Source organism: Equus przewalskii, chromosome 1 (genome assembly GCF_037783145.1).
Source record: "Equus przewalskii isolate Varuska chromosome 1, EquPr2, whole genome shotgun sequence".
Lineage (NCBI taxonomy): Eukaryota > Metazoa > Chordata > Mammalia > Perissodactyla > Equidae > Equus > Equus przewalskii.
Genome location: NC_091831.1, coordinates 42,906,443 through 42,928,363, shown reverse-complemented (window position 1 = coordinate 42,928,363; position 21,921 = coordinate 42,906,443). Strand labels below are relative to the sequence as shown.

At 35.8% G+C, this 21,921-nt stretch overlaps 1 protein-coding gene across 6 annotated transcripts in view; it reads right to left on the bottom strand.

Moving 5' to 3' along the window:
- PRKG1 (protein kinase cGMP-dependent 1) overlaps positions 1–21,921 on the bottom strand; it is a 1,115,575-nt gene that overhangs the window by 5,496 nt on the left and 1,088,158 nt on the right. For all 6 annotated transcript variants that reach the window (XM_070562421.1, XM_070562430.1, XM_070562440.1 and 3 more), the window contains 6 exons: positions 21,562–21,651; positions 13,985–14,126; positions 12,332–12,495; positions 2,812–2,934; positions 2,665–2,727; positions 1,311–1,377 (listed from right to left, as the gene is read on the bottom strand). In XM_070562421.1, coding sequence (XP_070418522.1) covers positions 1,311–1,377; positions 2,665–2,727; positions 2,812–2,934; positions 12,332–12,495; positions 13,985–14,126; positions 21,562–21,651 — 649 coding nt within the window. The remainder of the gene's footprint in view (positions 1–1,310; positions 1,378–2,664; positions 2,728–2,811; positions 2,935–12,331; positions 12,496–13,984; positions 14,127–21,561; positions 21,652–21,921) is intronic.

The following is a 21,921-nucleotide window of genomic DNA, read 5'->3' as shown; positions in this document are numbered from 1 at the left end:
CACACTTCAGTTTCCCTCATATTCTATAATACTTAGAACCACTTGCTTACACACACTTCTACATATATATATGTATGTATATATATATATATATATATATATACATCTCCCCCATTTAATATTACTACTGTATAAAAGGAGGCCCCTGATAAATTTAGGTTAGGATAATTTAGGCGTAATATTTACACCTCCAAGTTTCTTATTCTACTCTTGTTCTAAAAGCAAACCTTCATGAAGGCAATTTGCATCTGTAATGTGAGACATGGTAATGACGTTTTTGTTTTGTTTGCGAATAAACATTAACACAGAAATCAATCTTAGAAGCAGGGAAAATGTTTCTGTTTAAAGAGCAGTCTTGAGCAATTTTGAGTTCTCAGAAAAGAGAAGTATACAATTGAAAGGCTTGGGCCCACAAAGCAGCCCTCTCTGTCTTAGTTAAGATGCAGCACATTTTATTAGATAGATGCAGTATTAAATAAAAATATAAAAGCAATCAATTGAAATGTATTAGAAGTTAATGTAGTATAAACATTTAGTCCACTGGCTATTTAACAAAAAATCTAATGTGTTAAGAAGAGAGTTAAGAAAAGAGAATCTTTTCCTTTTAGAGCCTGATGAAAGGATACAGGAACACAGTTGTGCCTGGAAGAGCTTCAGAGTAATATGAGGGCAAGGGAGGGCGAGTAATATGGGGCATCAATGAACCAACATCGGCCAGGAATTGATAGCTGTTGAAACTGGTTGCTGGACTATTGACCAAAGCCATCCAGAAACCAAAGGGCAAGGGAACGCTTTGATGTAGACTATATGGGTTGAACTCTTGGGGACAGAGCAGGATAGAAGGTAAACTGGAATCACAAACAGAAGTTAACAATAGCACATTGGTCCTAATTCACCCAAGCTTACTCATGTACACACTAACGAAGAACTCATTGTATCGTCTATAGAGAGAACACGTATGTGCAGAAATTCAAAATATACATATTTTTGGTAGTAATTTAAGAATATGACTAAATCAAAATTGCTACTATATTCTTATTCTTGGGCAATGATGTATAAAGTTTTTATGTTACGGGAAAAAAAGAAACTGGTTGCTGGAGATTTATTATATTCCTCTGTCTACATCTATATATATGTAACACTGTTTTTAAGCTCGGATTTTAGAAGATGTCATTATTTTAATCTGATACTTCTCCTATAGTTTATTTAATCTGATCACAGGATAAAGCTTTAAAAATAACAGATCTTTGATGACTGACATAAGCTCCTGAACGTGTGTCACACAGTTACAAGCTGGAAAGCCTACTTACACTTGGTATTATCGGAGGCGTCAAGGTGCCTTTTCTTAAGCCTTCCCAATTAAAGCCCTCAAACCACCTAGGAAAGGAAAAAAAACAGGTAGTTAAAGGCATTTCACCTCAGCTAAAATTTTCTCATTGCAACATACATGACGTCGACGACTGATGGAAAGCGGTTAGGCAAAGATTTTCAATGTAACAAAAATGTTTTCTATTTAATTGCAGATTTCTTTTTTCCATTAGCTTGTTTTGTGGAATGTATATTTTCAAAAATTGTCAAAATTTTAAATACCAATTAGAAAGTAACTTTTTTATTCTAGTAATTTCAGTCATAATGTCTGGATGACCTTGTTCCTACACTATAATTTTAATTTAATAAATGTCATAATATGCTTGGCCCTGTGCCATACAGGATATTTTATTTTAAGGAGGTAGAAGCAGGGCATGAAAAGTCAGGACAGGAAATTATCTTTCCATCTTTGTCAAGGATTCAGTGGGCAGCCTTAGGTAATTAACCTTTTCACATCACTGTATTGGTCTCTACAAATCCCGTTCTTCTCTTTTTTCTCTTTTTTAATAGAATGAAGGTATTCTGTGTAGAGTTTTTCTGTGAAAATGAGGACCAAATAACAAGACGCGTTTTTTTGTTGGTTGGTTGGTTTTTGTTTTGTTTTTGTGTTTAAAAGATTTCACCATTAGTAAACGCTTACTCCAAATTCTTAGCAGACCTTTTACATATTCATAGGTATTTCGGCAAATAAGTTCCTCTGGTAGGGATGTGAATTTCCTGTGACCGTTAGAGAAACAGACTAACAGAGAAAAACCAGCTTTGTCTTAGCTTAGCTTTAGACTATCCGGTCAACATGGGTAAGGTCTGATATTTAAGATACTGCTACTATTTTTTTAAAAAGACTACACTCTGTAATTTTTTCTCCCTGTCATATCATCTAATCAGAGAATGGTTGGAAAAATATGTTTTAGTTTTGGTCTAGGAAATGAGGCACGATATGGCGGAGGATTTTTGTTTTTTAATATGGTAGAGAATAGAATCCCAGAATGAAAAATACCTATTTCCTCTTTGTGCCAGAGAAGAAAAACGCCAGTTAGTCTGAGTTGGGAGAAACTGAATTTGGTGCATCCGTTGTTTAGAATGCCACAGGGTCAGCTGTAGCTAAAGAAAGTCCCAGAGACACACCCAGAAAGGCCTTTAATAAAAAAGGCTAACTAGTCTCCATGGCTCCCTGGATGTTCCCACAGGTTAATTGCATCGGTTATAAAACCACTAACTGAAAAAAAACAGCCCGGGGAAATGCTCGTCAGGTTTTCTGAACTCTCAGATCTAAAGCTTTAAGGAAAGAATACTTACTTGTGCTTTTGAATGTCTTTCACTCCATTTTTCAAATTCCCTAATCTTTCTGACGGGTTGTCCCTGAAAATAAAATAATAATTGATAAGGAATCTAATGTTTTTCACATTATAATCCTTTCAAAAATAATGTGGTTGAAATGCTCACCTGCATAGTTTTTTAATTAAATTAGCAGCATTTTTGGCAATCTTCTTTGGAAACTCTATCATATCAATCCCCCTCAGTATGATGTTATAGGTCTTCATAGGATCTGGGCCTGAGAAAGGCGGGCTGTAAGGATGAGAGACGTGAAAGGAGATATTACTTTTATTTTCTAAATAAGAAAACTTCAATTGTTAGAATGCCACAGATGACATCAATTCTTATTTTGGGGCTTATATTAGTAGTCACAATGGAATAAAACTTGATTAAAAGCAAAATGGCATGGAAAGTTTTCCAAGTAAATCTCTTAGCAAAACCATAAATGGGTCAAGTTTGTCTGCTGTTCCCCTCACTTCCTTTTAGTTTAGAAAGACAACAAAAATCATTTGTTAAAAATGACTTTTGTGGTTTTTTACAAGTGATGCATATTCAGTCCATGACGGTCATGCAATATATAAAACTTATGAAATTAGAAGAAAGTAAAAGTCATCCAACACCCAAAATATTAATAATTCTCATTTTGATAAATGTAATTTCACACATTTCTCTATGAAGATGGACAGACACAGGATTATACTATACATGTTTTTTAAAATAAAAATATTCAATTTCATTTTACTTTAAGTTGACACGAGGAGTTCAACTGAAAGAAATGCTAAATTTCAAAGAATGTGCTTCTTCACCAACATTAACTCCTGAAGGATTTCTCTTAAATTAAGAAAAATTCTTAAAAACCTTGAATTTTCATTTTTTAATGATGTACTTCAACTGTAAAACATACTAAAGATTCCTTGTTGCGAATGATGAGAAATAAATATTAATAGTTATTCCTACCTTCTCCCTCCCACCTTAACTTTTGTTGGTTTTAGTATTGTTTAAAGATTGCCAAAGATTATAACATTTACAATGTGTTCAATAAACAAAGTGAAATTATTTAATTTAAATTCTACTTAATCAGATTTAAAGCTCATCACTAATTCTTTGACCAGTTTCTTTACTCCTTTGGGCTTTATTTTGATTCATCCCTTCATTGACTTGTTCATACAGTAGTGTTAGAACTGCTGTGCACACTTTATATGTTGTCTTTGTATTTTAAGAATAACTTACCTGGTATAAATTGTTTGGGCTCTAGTCTCTGTCTCCCTCAGAACTATGTAGTTCTTGATATATTACCTTTCGGCATTAAAGGTACTATGGAGAAGGCTGAGGCCAACTCGAACTCCAATCCTCCTCATTCCTAACACTATATCCAAGCTTTTGTGGCTTAGATCCTTATATGATTATTCCTTATCATTGAAGTTAGGAAATTGTACTAGGACAAATGGGGTGGTGTTAGTCTGAATCTGTTTCCCTGCAGTCACTACTGATCAAAAGGATACACTGAGTCACGTCTTTATGCCATGAATTTTGTATTATGTAGCCTAATATGTATATGGGATGAATATTCTGTTCATATACTTGATTGCTTTTTTCTATTTCCCTTGACTTCTATATCCTCTTTCTGTAATAATTTCTATATCCTTTTTTCTTTTCTATTATTTTTCTCAAATCTGTCTACTATTTCCTTGGCTGGGTTTTTAATTGCTATTATTCTATTTTCTGTGGCTTATAATATAACTTTCAGCTCTGTGGTATTCCTGAGCTCTGCTAGTTTACTTCTCTTATCATCTACAAACACTTGCAGATATCTCTAAGTTTACTTTTTAAAGAGCTCATGCTTTTAATAGTCTCAAAGAAACTGTAGATAATTTTTCTGAACTCTTCCCGTTTCTTTGATTTATTTCTCTTGTGTGTTATTTAGTTGCCTTTTACTCATGCATTTTTCAGCTGAAATGAACAGAAAACACCAACTCAAACTGATTAAAACCATAAGGACATTTATCTCGCATAATTGGCAGTCCAGAGGTAGGGCAAACTCTAGATCTGGTAGGATCAGTGGCTCAATGACACAGGTTCTTTCCAGGTTTTGTTCTACCATAGTCAGCGTTGGCTTCATCCTAAGGCTATTTCCCCTTATAGTTGAAAGATGACTACCAGTGCAAATAGGGACTTATATACATTCAATAACTGTTTATTGAGTGCCTACTACAGGCACTGAGAATTCTCTTCCACAAATATATATTAAAATTCTTCCTTAAATTGTCTTGGACCAGTTTAAATTGCGTGCCCAATCCAATCAATGGCAATCACCAGGGGAATGTCGTGTAACTGGAATAGGTGAATTGAGTTTAAACCTGAATCTGGAGATGAGTTCATCTTTTCCTGAGTCAAGTAGGGGCCTATGGAGTCTTGAACAAAACCAGTAAGTAAGAAAGGAATTTGTATATGTAGAAGGGGTCTGGGGTAAGAAATGGGTCTTATTGAGCCATTTCTGATTACTACTTATCCTCAAATGGGACTAGCTAGCCTGAAGAACAGAATAAGGAAGGTTGAAAGAAAGGAGGCAAGTGGAAAATTCAGCATCCTTCACTAGGATTTCTTGTCTTAGAAAATCTCTCACCAGATCATTCATTTCATTTGCCCTTAACTTTTGGTATTCAAAAAGCCCTACCACGTTCTCTGAAATCTTGCAATCACTGCTGCTCTCCCTTTTCTTTTTGCTCCCTTTCACTTTATTGGCCAACATTGTGGTAGAATTCGCCAGTGAAGTCATCTGGTCCTGGACTTTTGTTTGTTGGGAGGTTTTTGATTACTGGTTTCATCTCTTTACTAGTAATTGGTCTGTTCAGGTTTTTTATTCCTTCATGATTCAGTATCAATAGATTGCATGTTTCTAGAATTTCATCCATTTCTTCTAGATTTTCCAATTTGTTGACATATAATTGTTCATAGTAGTCTCTTATAATCCTTTGTATTTCTGTGGTATCAGTTGTAAGGTCTGCTCTTTCATTTCTGGTTTTATGTACTTGACTCCTCTTTTTCTTTTTCTTGGTGAATCTAGCTAAAGGTTTGTATTTGTTTACCTTTTCAAAGAACCAGCTCTTAGTTTCATTGATCTTTTCTGTTGTCTTTTTAGTTTCTATTTCATTTATTTGCACTCTCATCTTTGTTATTTCCTTCCTTCTGCTAACTTTGGGCCTGGTTTGCCCTTCTAGTTCCTTGAGGTGTGAAGCTAGGTTGTGTATTTGAGATAGTTCTTGTTTCTTGATGTAGGCATTTATCATTATGAACTTCCCTCTTAGAACTGGTGTTGCTGCATCCCATAAGTTTCAGTATGTTAAATTTCCATTTTCATTTGTCTCAAGGTATTTTTTGATTTTCCTTTTTTTCTTATTTGACCCATTGGTTGTTCAGTACCATGTTGTTTAATCTCCAAGTATTTGTGAATCTTCCAGTTTTCTTCCTGTAATTGATTTCAATTTTAAACCACTGTGGTTGGAAAAACTGCTTGATATGACTTAAATCTTCTTAAATTTATTAAGACTTGTTTGTGGCCTAACATGTGATCTATTCTGGAGAATGTGCCATGTGCACTTGAGAAGAATGCGTATTCTGTTGCTTTTGAATAGAATGTTCTGTATATATCTGTTAAGTTCATCTGTGCCTAATGTGTCATTTGGTCTAATGTGTCATTTAAGGCTGATGTTTCCTTATTAATCTTCTGTCTGAATGATCTATCCATTGATGTAAATGAGGTATTAAATTGACCTACTATTATTGTATTGCTATACATTTCTCTCTTTAGGTCTGTTAATATTTGATTTATATATATATTTAGGTGCTCCTATGTTGGGCACATACTTATTTATAAATGTTATATTCTCATGTTGGATTGACCCCTTTATCACTATGTAATGACTTTCATTGTCTCTTATTATAGCCTTTGTCTTAAAGTCTATTTTTTCTTATATAAGTATGGCTACTTCAGCTTTCTTCTGATTTCCATTTTCATGGAATATCTTTGTCCATTTCTTCACTTTCAGTTTCTGTGTGTCCTTATAGCTGAAGTGAGTCTCTTGTAGGGCAGCATATTGATGGGTCTTGCTTTTTTGTTGTTTTTTTTTTTGTCTATTCAGCCACTCTATGTCTTTTGATTGATAATTTAGCCATTTACAATTAAATTAATTATTGATAGTTATGTACTTATTGCCATTTTGTTAATTGTCTCCTGTTTTGTAGTTCCTCTCTACTCCTTTCTTCTTTTCTTTTTCTCTTCTTTTGTGGTTTTAGTGATATGCTTAGATGCCTTTTTCTTTATCTTTTCTATATCTACTATAGGTTTTTGCTTTGTGGTTATCATGAGGTTTACATAAAACAACTTACATTTGTAACAGTTTATTTATTTGTGAGGAAGACTGGCCCTGAGGTAACATCTATGCCAATCTTCTTCTACTTTATGTGGGATGCCACCCCAGTGTGGCTTGACGAGCAGTGCTAGATCCACACCCAGGATCTGAAACTGCAAACCTCAGGCCACCAAACCAGAATGGGCAAAGTTAACCACTAAACCACCAGGCTGGCCCCTGTAACAGTTTATTTAAAGCTGATAACTTAAGTTTGAGTGCATTCTGAAGCTCTACATGTTTTATTCGCCATCTCCCTACATTTTATGTTTTTCACGTCACATTTTATATCTTTTGATCTTGTATATCCCTTAACTAATTATTGTAGTCAAAGTTATTTTTACTACTTTTGTCTTTTAACCTTCATCCTAGCTTTACAAGTAATTAAAGTACTGTTTTTACTATACATTTCCCTTTACCAGTGGGATTTATACTTTCATATGTTTTCTTGTTACTAATTAGTACCCTTTCTTTTCAGCTTAAACAAGTCCCTTTAATATTTCTTGTAAGGATGGTTTAGTGGTGATGAACACCTTTAACTTTTGGTTGTCTGGAAAATTCTTTCTTTCTCCTTCAATTCTGAATGATAACTTTGCCAGGTAGAGTATTCTTGGTTAGCAATTTTTTCTTTCACCATTTTGAATATATCATATCACTACCATCTGGCCTGCACATTTTCTGCTGAAAAAAATGCTGATAGCCTTATGGGGAGGGGGTTCCCTTTTATATAACAAATTGTTTTTTTCTTGCTGCTTTTAAGATTCTTTCCTTGCCTTTAACTTTTGACGTTTTAATTATAATGTGTCTTAGTGTGAGTCTCTTCGGATTCCTCATTTGGAGCTCTGGGCTTCCTTGGATCTGGAAGTCTGTTGCCTTCCCTAGACTAGGGAAGTTTTCAACCATTTTTTCTTCAAATAAGTTTTCTGCCCCTTTCTCTCTCTTCTCCTTCTGGGACCCCTATGATGTGTAGGTTAGTCTTCTTGATATTGTCCCATAAGTCCCTTAAGCTATCTTCCCTTTTTTTCATTCTTTTTTTTCTTTTTGCTGCTCTGATTGGATGAGTTCCACAGCCCTGTCTTTGAGATCACTGATTCTTTCTTCTGTTTCTTCTAGTCTGCTGTTGAACCCCTATAGGGTATTTTCCAGTTCAGTCTTTGTATTCTTCAGCTCTATGACTTCTCTTTGGTACTTTCTTATGTTTTCTATCTTTTTATTGAGGTTCTCACTGTCTTCATCGATTCTTCTCCCATGTTTGGCAAACATCTTTATGACCATTGCTCTGAACTCTTTATTAGGTATAATTATTTTTCTCTGTTTCATTAAGGTATTTTCCTAAGATTTTATCTTGTTCTTTCATTTGGAACATATTCCTCTATTTCTTCATTTTACTTGGCTCTCTGTTGGTTTCTATGCATTAGATAGAATAGCCACCTTTCTGTCTTGAAGGACTGGCCTCATGTAGGAGATGAACCTTATTGTTTAACCCTGCCCTAGCTCCTGGTTGTCTCTCAAACCTTTGTAAGTGTCCAAGCAGGCTATTTTATTTTTAATAGCTTCCAGTAGCTAAGGGTGTGCCAAGATCTGTCAGCATCCCAAAGGGGAGGATCTCAGTTAACACCTAGATGCAGGCTGATTGGAAGTCAGACTCTCAGGCAGCAGCTTTTAAAGTATGCAGATATATACAGCCCAATGGGAACACAAGTGTAAGCCCTGTGGGCCACCAATGCCAGTCAATATAAAGGTGCCCCTGAGCAGCAGTGCAAAAATTGGGGCTCCAGACAAATGTCTAAGCTCCTATCTGGGAGATACTGGCTAGCTGTAGTGAGAGAGGGAGAGGGCAAAGATCACATGCACTGGCCTACACTCCCTGAGAGCATGCCTGTAGGCCCCTAGATATGTGCCAAACCTGAAGCCTGCCCCTCAGGCCGAAGCTCCAGGACAAGCAAATAGGCTTCTTTCATAGAAAGACTGCAGTGTGTTTCCGTCTGCTGTCTGTGCAGTGCCCTGGGAGTGGTAGCCTGCTAAGAACTATCTCTTCAACTGTTACAGTCCCATGGGACCTAACAACAAAAGCCCCCAAAGCCACCAGAGACAGATGATCAAGGAATATCTCCTTGGCAGCAGCTGCACCAGATGCATGTAATGCTCCCCTCTGGGAGATACTGCTACACTAGAGCATGGCAGAGGAAGAGCAAAGACTGCGCCCACACTCTGAGGTCTCTGGAAGGATTACAGTCAGTCCTTAGATGTGTGTTTAATTAGAAGCCTGCCCGTTGGGTTGCTGCTATGATGATAACCTAACAGGCCTCTTTCACAGAAAGACCGAGCTACTGGGTCTTTTCCCTTTTGCTGTTTTGTGGAAGTGGTAGCCATTTAAGAACTCTTCCTCTGTTGGTTACAGTCCTGTGGGATCCACCAGTATAAGCCCCACTGGCCAACTGCACCAGGTGATATAGAGGTGTTCCCTGGTAGCAGCCACAAAAACTGGGACACCAGACACATGTAAAAGCTCTCCTCCAAGAGATACCGGCACTCTGGTGCGAGGCAGAGGGAGAGCATACAGATGGTGCCCGCCAGGCAAGAAAAAGAAAAAAAATAGAAAGGAAAACAACTCTAGAGTTAAAAAAAAAAAAACTATGTCTACTGGCTGGAGTAAGACGGAAAGAGAGCACAAAGGTGGCACTCCGGAAGGCTCCAAAATATGTGTCAGATCTGTTGGCTGCCCTTCAGGCTGATGCTTTAAGACAAGCAAATGAGCCCCTCCTCCCACACAAAGTCTGGTTGCCCCTGGATCAGCCACTTCCATGCTGGGCCCTGGGGTGGGTGAGTCTGAGCACATGCGCCCTTTAAGAGCTGTTTCTCAGATCACTACAGCTTGTGGGTCTTGGGAATGTGAGCCCTGTTGGTTTTCAAAGCTAGGTGTTTAGGAGGCTTGTCTCTCAGGTGCAGGCCTTAAAAGTTGGGGGCTGCCCAATGTGGGGTTCGAACCCTTCACTCCTCAGGGAGAAGCTCTGGGTTTTCAGTTCCCTTCAGATTGTGGGTTGCTGCACTAGGGGTGGGATTTATGGTGAGATTGTGTCCCAGCCTCCCCTATCTGCTCAGATGTGGGCCTTCTCTCATTGGCCTGATGAGTAGGAGTTGCTTAGCTAGTTTTGAGGTTTGTTTCAGAGGAAGTTGTTCCATATGTGGCTGTAGATTTGATGTGTTTGTGGGAGGAGGTGAGTTCAGGATTCTCTTATTCACCATCTTTAACTGCAACCCCTTAAGCTCATTTACTTTTAATCATAATAAGTATTTTTTATGATGTAAGTATTTGTGGTAGTAAATGGAGTTCAGCTTTGTCCATACCATACAAATTGTGATTTATATTGCTTTATTTTTATTACTGTTCGGCTATTCCATAACTTCTATGACCCTAGGATTATTTTTTTTTTAATTTTGTTTTTTAAATTTTCAAGTGGTTAGGCTTTTTCTTTTAAATCTTTTATTAATTTCTAATTTCACTATATTACAGTCAGATATTGTAGCCTATGAAATTTCTATTTTAAAGGATTAAGGATTTTCTGTTACTAAGAATTTCTTTACAGTTTAATATATGCCAATTTTCAAGGATAAGGTTTTAATTTTTTTCCTTATTACTCAAGGAATAAATAATGATTGCAGAAAAAGTTTTAAATGCATAAGGAGAAATAGAAACTGCCGTGGTTAACATTTTAGTCTAGTTACCAATGTTTAGTATTTTAATTCTCCAGTTAATAGTTAATATTAAGTTTTCTTCTATTCATTGTATGATTGGTTTTTTTAGTAATTCTGGGAACACCAGAAAGGTTATCTATCTAACTATCCATCCATCCATACACATGCATATACGTTAAATTCAACCTTCACTATGTCCATATCATTCATATTCTTATATATCTACTTAATTTGTCATATATTTAAAACAATTTACCTCCATTCAGAAGGAGAATATTGAGTTAGTTCGCAGATAATTTATTTGAAGTAAACATAGAAGTTTCTAGAGTAATAATGTAAAATATCCACAAATAAAATACAAACTACAGCATAACTATTCCTGGCAATGGTAGTGGTAAGTAGTAGCTGTTAGCATTTTGGAGTGCTTCATATATTCACTGAATCCTCACAAAGAACCCTGATGCCAACATCCCAAGTTGTCTTCTCATTTCATTGCAGCTGCTAACTTCTCTTAAGTAATTCTTATCCTGCCTCAGGCTTAGTACTTTCTTTCTACTGCCCCTACCCTATTCTAAGCTCTCATCTTCCTAGATCTGAATTAGTGGAATGATCTTCAAACTAGCCTTCTCATCACTCTTCCAATTTGCCCTACACATTACTGACAGCTTGTTTTTCCTTAAATTCTACGACACATGTCACTCCTTTGTCAGAAAATACTCAATGATTCCTTTTCTGGATGAAGTCCAAACACTCAAGTGTGGCAATCATGATTCTCAAAAGACAGATCATTGATCTCTCATTATTTTTTAGATGAACCTTCTCCATATCTTCGCCCACTACTGCCCCTCTAGTTAAGCCATGTCTCTGCCTGGAATACCCTTTTCCTTGCTCTCTATGTCTAAGTCCTTTTCCTTTAAGGCCCAGCTGCAGTCTCACCTTCTTCAAAAGCCTCCCTGGACAAGCCCAGCCCTCCTCTGAACTCTTTAGTTCATATTGACCCTGTTACTCATTGTTCTTAGTGCATGGCATGGTAGTATATTTGTTCTTTTCCTTGAAGAGCTTACAGTCAGTCTTATACCTGGCAGTATCCATAGTACCTTTTTACGTTGTTGATACCTATAATATTACTACACAAAAGACCTGCAAAGCATTTACATTTCATTTAGATATAATAATTGCCAACAGACTCTCTTATTTATATGAATAGCTGACTCTAGATATTTTTATATGACTATCATCTCCCTTACTTCATTGCTGGCTAAATGAGTAGGCTCAAAGATCTCATAGAAAGAGACTGGATCATTCCACAGTCTCATATGTATAAAGAATTAGCAACGAGACCAAAGTTGATATTGGGTTTGTTGCCCTCATCTGACTCATTTTAGACTTTGCTTTATGAATCCTTGGCCATTTGCATAACTAATTGAAGTTAATTCACAAGGTATGGTGAAATGAGTTTAAGATGGTCTAATCAGAGTGACAAAGGCAGGAGTGTGTGGCTGTTTGCTGGTCTATTTTCACCGGCAGTTCTCTATCAATGTCCATACCTGCCAGTCAGAAGTTCATACATTAGGATTCCCAGTGACCAATAGTCGGCTGAAATGTCATGGCCTTTGTTCAGGATGATCTCTGGGGCTACATACTCTGGAGTCCCACAAAAAGTCCATGTTTTCTTTCCAAATCCTATTTTCTTTGCAAAGCCAAAATCAACCTTACAAAAGAGAAAAACAAAATATTCAAGCCACTTATAATTAAGTTTAAAAGCAAGAAGTTACTTTGCTGAAGTGTACTGATGATAATAATAATAAAATAAAATAAAAACAGCTGCAGGTTATTATAGTTCTGTCTTCTAAAAAGAGTCGTTTATATTTCAAACAAACAAGGCCTCCCTGATCAAACTCAGTGTCAATGGGAAAAATTGAAACCTGAGTATAGGATAAAATTCACATCATTAAAAATATAGGAAAATCTTTCTTTCTGGAAATACTTTCCATTTTTCCTCGTTTTATGCCAACAGAGATTGGGGCATAAACAAATAATTTCTCCTTTACTCAAAATTTTTACAAGACCAGTTGGACCTACTTGACATATTTTCCAGCATATACATGATTCCTGTTGGATTTAATGAAGTTGACAATTCATTTAGTATTAATTGAGAAGACACTTTACTGTCAAAAGAGCTGAGTAATAAAGTTATTGGGCCAATGACTCTGCCCTTGGTAAAGAGAAACAGAAATAAAATGGCAATATATCCTTCATTTTTCTAGAAACCTTTGAGGAGCAGCCTCAAATGCAGGAAATTTAATTTTTTTCTAAAACAATTTGATTGAGAGTACAAATAATTAAGCGCCATTAATTTGATTTCTTTGAAAACCATATACTGAATAAAAATTCCAAAAGTATAAAATATAGAATCAGGCACCGATAGATCCAAAGCCCACAAAAGTTGTGCAATTAACAATAAGAGAACTTTGGGGCCGGCCCGGTGGCACAGCAGTTAAGTTTGCACGTTCCACTTCTCGGCGGCCCTGGGTTCACCGGTTCACATCCTGGGTGCGGACATGGCACCGCTTGGCACACCATGCTGTCATGGGCGTCCAGCATATAGAAAAAGTAGAGGAAGATGGGCATGGATGTTAGCTCAGGGCCAGGCTTCCTCAGCAAAAGGAGGAGGACTGGCAGTAGTTAGCTCAGGGCTAATCTTCCTCAAAAAAAAAAAAAAAAAAAGAGAGAACTTCCTTTCAAAAGTAAATCTTTAGAGCTCTTGACCAATTTTAATATTATTAACATGGCTTGGATAATATTGCCTGCAAACCTCATTTTTTCCCATTAGCATTATCCTTAAATCTAAAATAGTAAAATGATTCATGGTTTTATGTAATATAAATACCTATTCCCTTTGGATGACAGGAAGCCAGACAGAAGAAGGATTTCTATGAAGCTGTTCTAGGTCTATGAACACCTGCCATCTAGCACGAGCCCACTTCAGCATATTCAGCCAGGATGTTAATTCAAAACTGGCCAATATAATTTCTCATAACTGGAAAGAATAGTTCATCGAAAATAGTGACGCTAAAACCTACTTTTAAGAAAAGTCATAAAATCTAAAAATAAGAACTGAGATTTCAGTATTAACAAATGAACATATAAACCAATATTTTAAAACTGCAGGGCAGACACCAAGTGTGAAACACACTGACCAGTTTGGTGTAACCTCGGTGATCTAGGATGAGATTTTCTGGCTTGAGGTCCCTGTAAATGATTCCTTTGGAATGCAGATAGGCAAACGCTTCTACCACACATGCCGTGTAAAATCTGGTTGTAGAATCTTCAAATGAACCTCTGCGATACAGAAAATGGAATGAAAAGTATACAAGAAATTAGTTTCTCTAATAAGGTTTTATTTCTCATTTCACTATATTCCTGTGTTACTATATTGACCTCAGAGATGAATGTCCTACTGGCCAAACGTCATGTGATTGTCACTGCATTGCATTTCCAAAAGCATTTCAAGATTAAGTCAAGGAATTCTTTGCCTTTATGAATGGGATAGTGAAATCTAACTTCCTGAAAACCGTGAAGAGAGTTCAACCAAATACCACATTTCGTGTACTTGGTGAATTCCTTCCAATGGTCCACTGCAATCTGAAAAGGCACAGCTCCAGCAGTGGGCAGGAGAGAGACAAATGCTATTTTACAGCTTGTCTACCAAGGGTCTTTTTTAAAGGAGAATTTATGAGTTTAGTCACATTTATTCTTAGTGGGCTTGTTTTTGAATCTTTCTAAATAATATAGACATGAGAATGCAAATAAAAGTTAATGTTTTCAAAGAACCACTTTGGAAATGAGCTGTGATGCTTCTGATACAATCATACCATAAGCTAAGTGTTCTTCTCTTTGAAACTTCCGTCAGCAAGACAAACAAAACGTGTTTCCTATAGTTCAACCTTCTCATTAGAAAGAAAAGGTGGAGCTAAAAGATAATTAGAAGGAAAAAGGTAATTGGACAGGAATGTTTACTAGTAAACTTGCTTATGATTTTAAGCAAGAAAGCTCTCTCTGTCTATCCACGTGTGTGCGTGTGTGTATTTATTTAATGAAATAACAGTAAAAGAAAACCTTGGCATCTAAGGTTAACTCCTTGGTTCTAGGGCAGAACCTTTACACTTTAATTGATTTTTTTAATGGAATTCCTTTAAAAGATAAACTACATTTATTTCCTCTTTCCCAAGTAGTAAACACAGTTTAATCATTTCACGATAATTCAAGAACGCTCATGTGAACGTAGGCTTTTGAGGCAGCTAAGACACAGCATGAGAGAAAGCACCTAGGCAGTTTTAGGTGGTTGACAACAAAGGGTCCCCTCGCAACTTGCTTTCATGAGAGTTGCTGGTGCTAGTTTACATTTTGATGACTCTTGCTTCTTTTGCAAAAAGTCTAACAAACCAGAAAATGGAATATGGCTGCTATCTTACAAAATTAATCAGAGCATCCAAGGCTAAAGCAGCCACCTTTTCAGAAATATACAGTGTCTTCTAGAAAGGTGTTGTCTTCATTTCAACTACTAATGCCCCCTGAGTTGTCACTGAAATAATTAGCTCTTCCCCAAAGAAATCTTTCTTTTGAAATACAATTCAAGGCATGATGAGACCTACTCCTCTAGATACTAGAATCTTAACTGTAATTACTAGGATTCTAGTATGTCTCTTCAACAATATCTGAATGGAACAATTGTGAATTTACAAGGACAAGAAAGATTTTCTGAGAATTACCTCTATATTGGGAAATGTCTGATAGACCTTATGCTGCAATGCTCTTCTGACTTGGAGCTATCTTTGCACAGCTAAGTCTATATAATCTCGTGTATTGGGAAAGGGATTAGAGTAGTATCTTAAAGATCCTTTCTTCTCTGCCTTTAATTATGTTTGTCTATCAAGAACAGTATATTTCTTTCAATTGGAGAGATTGTCTTAAATAGTAAGCAACAGTGTATAGATAATTAACACACAGATTTCACTACACTGAGTGCTATATATGACTTCGATCCTTCCTGAGTGGAGAGCATTACAAAGCCCAACAAAACAAAACAAAATACTTTATGGAATAGAGCCTTGTTTTATTTCATATTACATGTCTTGTTTTAATAAGAAAATTGATTACTTCCTCGTATCAGGACTGTCTAATTGTGATTTGGGTGGACCTTTTTGAAAGCCTACAAATTCTTGATTACTGTTAGAAGAAGAGATTATTTCTGCAGTTGTGACTCTGGGCAACGTATCTCTGTTTCCCCTAATAGTCAGTTGTTAACGGAACTAAACGGACAAATACATTGTGACTGTTGCAAGGAGGTTAGACACTTCTATGAGAGATCAATCTCTCATGAAATTTCTGCTGAGTGGTGTTCATAATTATATTCTGAAAAAGCTGATCATTAGCAGGAAGATGAAAAAAATCCTAAAATAAACTCAAATTCATTAGAGGAGGCTCTAGGTTAGGAGTGTGGACTCTGGAGCAAGAATCCTGGGCTCAAATCTGGGCTCACTTACTGTTTAATCTTGAGCAACTAATCATACTTCTCTGGGTCTCAGTGTTGTCACTGCAAAATGAGGCTAATAATAGAAACTATCTCATTGGGTTGTTGTGAGGATACAAACAACTGATACATGCATTTGGAATAAGTGCCTGGCACACAACTGGTACTCAGTAAATAGTAGCCATTATAACTGAGCACCAAACACTCTTCTTTAGCCACTGTGTCTTCATCTAGCAAAACTGACTGACAGAGGACAGGTCTCAAGTCTTTTGGGGATGGGAGTGGGGAGTCTGTGACACCATCAGTGTTATTGAAGTATTTGCTGCTTCTCAGTGCCAAGGCTGGCTGCTGTGAGTCAGCTCTGAAGTGTTTTCTGCTAATCTCTGTTCTTCTCACTTTCTCCATGCTTCTCACAAATGTATGGGCAAAAATTACCATTTTATTGCCTGCTAACCAAAACTCATTTTTTTTTTTGTCATGAAGTGAACTGCCCACAAATCATACATCTTTTGGTCTTCAGTTCCGGACAGCTCTGTTTATTTGTTTCAATGTTTCTCTGGTCCTGAGCCATTTCAGACTATGGAGGGTTCTAGAAAGCTGATTTCCAGCCCTTCAACAGATCTATATTAGAATCTCCCAAATATGAATATATTTGTAACCGATTTGAAAAATTAAATGAAAACCTTGTCTCAAATCTGTTTCCATGTTATGTGACAAATCAACACAATATATGAACACAAAATGTTTACCAGCAACACAGTTTCATCACTAAACATTTGATGTAGGTAATTTGTGGATTTTAAAATATACTTTTAGAAAGCAGTCACAAAGCGTAGCATTAGGGTGACTCAAAATGAAAAATTACTATTAGAATTGGAAATGACAGTACAAATTTGATCTAAAACAAAAATGAAAGCTTGTTTTATCAACAGTTAGAAAGTTGCTTAAAGAAATAAATCACTGCCCTATATAATTCTTCGAAATAACAAATTATGCCTTGACAGTTTTGTCATTTCAATTAAAGCAAGTAAGGGATAGGACTTTATGCTCTTTTTTGGGAATGGGTAGTTGTTTTAGCTAGATGGTAGTAGACAACAATCTGATTGAGAGAATTAGAGAGTTATGTATACTTATTGATAGACTCAAATTAAAATTTAACCAGTGTTTAATCAACTTTCATAAACTGAGTTGTGAAATGGCAGAAGGTAACAAAGACAAAGCATCCTTCACAGAAAGATAGGCTCCCTCTTTGCGTTAACTAGTAACAGCAATCATTAGTGAGCGTATAAACCTGACGCATGCTGCAACCTATGCTGGTTTATTGCCAATTGCAGAGTTAGGCGGGCTAAATTATTACGAACAAAGACTCATTTCCTTGAAATGCTTTCAATTTGTACCATCTACTAGGTCATCTAAGATGGAATTTAAATAAGTACCCTCTACAAAATAGCTAGAAACAAGAAGAATGGACATAGAAAGTCACTCGCTGGCTTATAAAACACTTCCAGGAAGACACGTGACCAGAAGTGAGATGTGTGTGATTTGAAAATTATGGTTTCTGAGGTAATTATTTAAGATATTCAATAGGAAAAATTAACATACACATTAAAAAATCCAAATCAAGTAATAGTTAAAATGTTAAATTTCATTAGACTAGAATATGTATTAAATCCTAATAATATATAATACATAAATGCTAATGTTATGTATTATAATATATACTAATATAAATACTTATGTATATATTATATTTTTATCATATTAGCCACTTATATTTTTAAGAAAGTTGCAGCAGTTGCCAATTCTTTAAGCGTTATGGAGAAAAAGTATATAAAATATAGTTTGTACTAACCTATTCCAAATAATGGAACAGAATTTGTGGAAAACAAAAAGTCACAAACTAGAAGATAAAACATGATAGCTAATAAAGTATAAACCAAGGAAATAATTGCAACAATTAACATTTCAGTGCTATAGTTCATCTCTCAAAGATAAGAAAATATTTAATAGTCTTCAAATTCTGTTTTTATACAGGTATCATTTTAATTCTTCTTGACAATAAAGAGCTGTTCTGTGTTCCTTTTCTGTGCTGATGGGAAGAAAGAGACAGGCAGGAAGTGCTCCTCTCAGGTGCAGGTAAGGGAAAGACAGACTTCCTGGGCCAAATCCCTGAAGCTCAGAGGTATCACCATGTCAGTAAAGAATAAGGTCACACCGTCTTTCTTCAAATCAACCCGAATACATTTCCTTTATGCTTTCAAACTAGCTTCTCCCTTACTGCTTCTTTCCTGGGACACAAGAGGAAAACTGAAGAAATTGAGCAGTATGGTTTTTTCCGACTGTGGGTATTTTCATATACTGTGACTAACAGCACAATTACTTTCTTTTTTCTCTTGGCATTTTTTGTTTCTTTCTGACAATTAACCTTTAGGATTTTTAGCCCCAGTTTAAACAAAGAGTGAGAAAGCTAGTCAGTGACAATATTAATGGGAGCCTGGATATCCAAAACGGTACTTTCCCCCCAGCAATTTCTTGGGTAGGAAAAAAAAAAAACATCTCTCGAAATAGAAGCAATAAGGCTACATGCGTATATAGGAAAGAAAGTTGGCAGAGGACAATGATTCTGAGGTGATTTTATATATTGATAGTTCCGTTGCTTTTAACCTAGAGGCTTCAGCCCCTCTGAAACTTTAGGAAGGATCACGTAGCTGCTATTTCCCTAGGTGAAGCCTCTTCATGGAGTGTTAAGTGCATTGGGGGACTCAAGAACTGTGTAGCTCAAACCCAAGGATGACAAAAAAGGAGAAAGGATCAAAAAGCAGTTTGGTGGTTAAGTGAAAGAAGTCAGAGAAAGAGAAATACTGTATGATTTCACTTATATGTGAAATCTAAAGAATAAAACAAACAAACAGAAAACAGAAACAGACTCATAGATTCAGAGAAGAAACTGGTGGTTGCCAGAGGGGAGTAGGGTAAGGGGTGGGCAAAATAGGTGAAGGGGATCAAGAGGTAAAAACTTCCAGTTATAAGATAAATGAGTTATGGGATGTAAGGTACAGCATATGGAATATAGTCAATTATATTGTAATAACGTGGTATGGTGACAGATGGTAACTAGACTTAACCTGACGATCATTTCGTAATGTGTAAAAATATCGGATCACTATGTTGGACACCTAAAACTAATATAATATTGTATATCAATTATACTTCAATGTAACAAAAAGCAAATTGGTGGAAGTAATGTTTACTTTCACCTATAAATCTTCTATTCTAATTAGAATAAAGTAGAAAGAGATTTCAAATAAATCAATGGATTGAAAGGTCAGGTCAAAAATAATATAGTAGAATCATGTAAGGATAAACCAGACATTAAAGAGAAAGAACCATCCATTGATATCTTTGCTCCATCAACTCCTTCCAAGGTAAGCTACTGCCTAACAGCAACCCTTCACTGTCCTGACAAGTCAAAATATATCTCACTCAGAAGCTCTGGCTGATATTTATGTACCAAAAAAATGCAAAATCATGTTAAATAGGGAGAAATAGGAAATTGCATTTTCTTTCAAAAATTAAGTGGAAAATTGATGCCTATGCATGCTGGATTCCTCATGAGTGGAATTAAGGATGACTTTCATCATCATCATGATTTTTATTTATTTTTATTATTATTATCTGGTTAAAGAAGTTAATAGAAGTTTAAAATAGCTGTTCCTCTCCTTAGGTAGCTTATTATTGCTTTAATGTTTACTTCCACCTATGAATCTTCTATCCTAATTAGAACAAAGTAGAAAGGGATTTCAAATAAATCAGTGGGCTGAAAGGTCAGGTCGAAAATAATATAGTGGAATCACTTTAGGATAAACCAGACATTAACTCAAATCAGAATATTAACTTTGTGCAATAGCCTGCAAATTATGGGAGTGGGACCACATCTGTTCCATTTCTTATTGTATGCCTAGCTTCTATCACAAGGCCTGGCATACAATCTGTACTCAAATATTAACCAACAATAATATAATAAATAATATAATAAAACAAAACATTAATGTAATAGGACACAATAAGACAAAAAGAAATCTGTTTGACATCTACATGTAAGGCAATGGGAATAAAAGACTTGAAAGGGCAACGGATACAGATATCTGAAGGTTCCGTAAGAAGACAGTTGGGAATGAGACTTTAAATCAAAAGCTTAAAAAGAACCACTTGTTCTCTTCTGGAATATCTACAAAGTAACAAATTGTGAAAACATAACTTGGCTTTCTGGGAACATCAGGGCTGTCTACAGCTGAGTTTCAGAAAGATATTATTCAATCAAGGAGAGTCTGAGGGGTGAGACTGTAACAAATAAGAAAAAAAGAAATGTCTAAAGATGAGTGTTCAAAGGAACAAGGATGACTTGAATGCTATTGGATCGTTTATAGGAAATTATCAAAAGATCATTCACAGGGAAAGAAAATTACAGTCATTTTTTAAAATTAAACATTTAGGGTTGGTAATGATCTTCCCAGACATTTTATAGAATAAATTTTTTTGAAAGATAGTTTGCTGTCACATAAATAGGAGATGGGAAATTAATTTTGCACAGCTAAAAAACAAATAAGCACTAACTAGACCAAATTTACTTTCCCTGAAAGAACAAAAATAAATAAATCTAAATTAGATTGTTTACATGAAATACTGCTTATAAGTAGATTCATTTTTCTCCTAAGACCAGCTAAGGGCTGAAAGGCTGGAAACTTTCGTTAATTTTGAAACCAAACAGCAATGTAAAGGTAGAGAAAAAAGTTACTTTGGAAAAATTCTCAGTGTTAGGAAAGGCAGACTGGCCAAATGGAGAATGAACGGAGCAATTAAACTGATAGTTAATCCAGAATTCAACTATCAAATAACTATAATTCTCTTCATGTTACAGCAATGAATTTAATTCTAGGTACATAGCTGTCTGATTCTGACATTCAAGTTAAACTAAGGCCTGTAGATATACCTTGCTCGCTACTGTTTTCATGGTAGACTAAACCTATATCATTACTTACAAATCTGAAACAGAGTGAGTTTCATGTTTACAGTAAATCATATGTGTCTACTCGTGGGTTATGCCCCATATTTATGCTACATTTTGAAATATAAGCATAAGTAAAATCTTTAAGTATGATTTTTAGACTTAATCGACGCTTCTAATAGATCATCATAGTCAATTATATTTTTAAAGACATGATAGAAATTTCTTTAAACTCCTACCTATCCCTGAGAATGGTCCAGAGCTCTCCACCCAGGCAAACTTCCATCAACATATACAAATATTTGCTGTCCTTAAACGTTCTGTATAGTCTGTGAATTGCAAACAAGAAAACAAAGGCTTAAATATCATTGTGTTTTAAAGCCATGTAAATGTTTTGAGTGCCCAGATTACAGTCTTATTCTTGATTTGCCAAGATTGAAACTTTATTAAAAGAATGAGAGAAATCTAAGTTTGCAAATAGGGAAAAGGAAGCAATGGCTCGTGACTAAGACTTACGCATCGTAGGGGGCTAGTCTTTCCTCTGAAATGGATTAATGCGATGATTATAGACCAACAGGGCTTTGGGGAATTCCTCAATT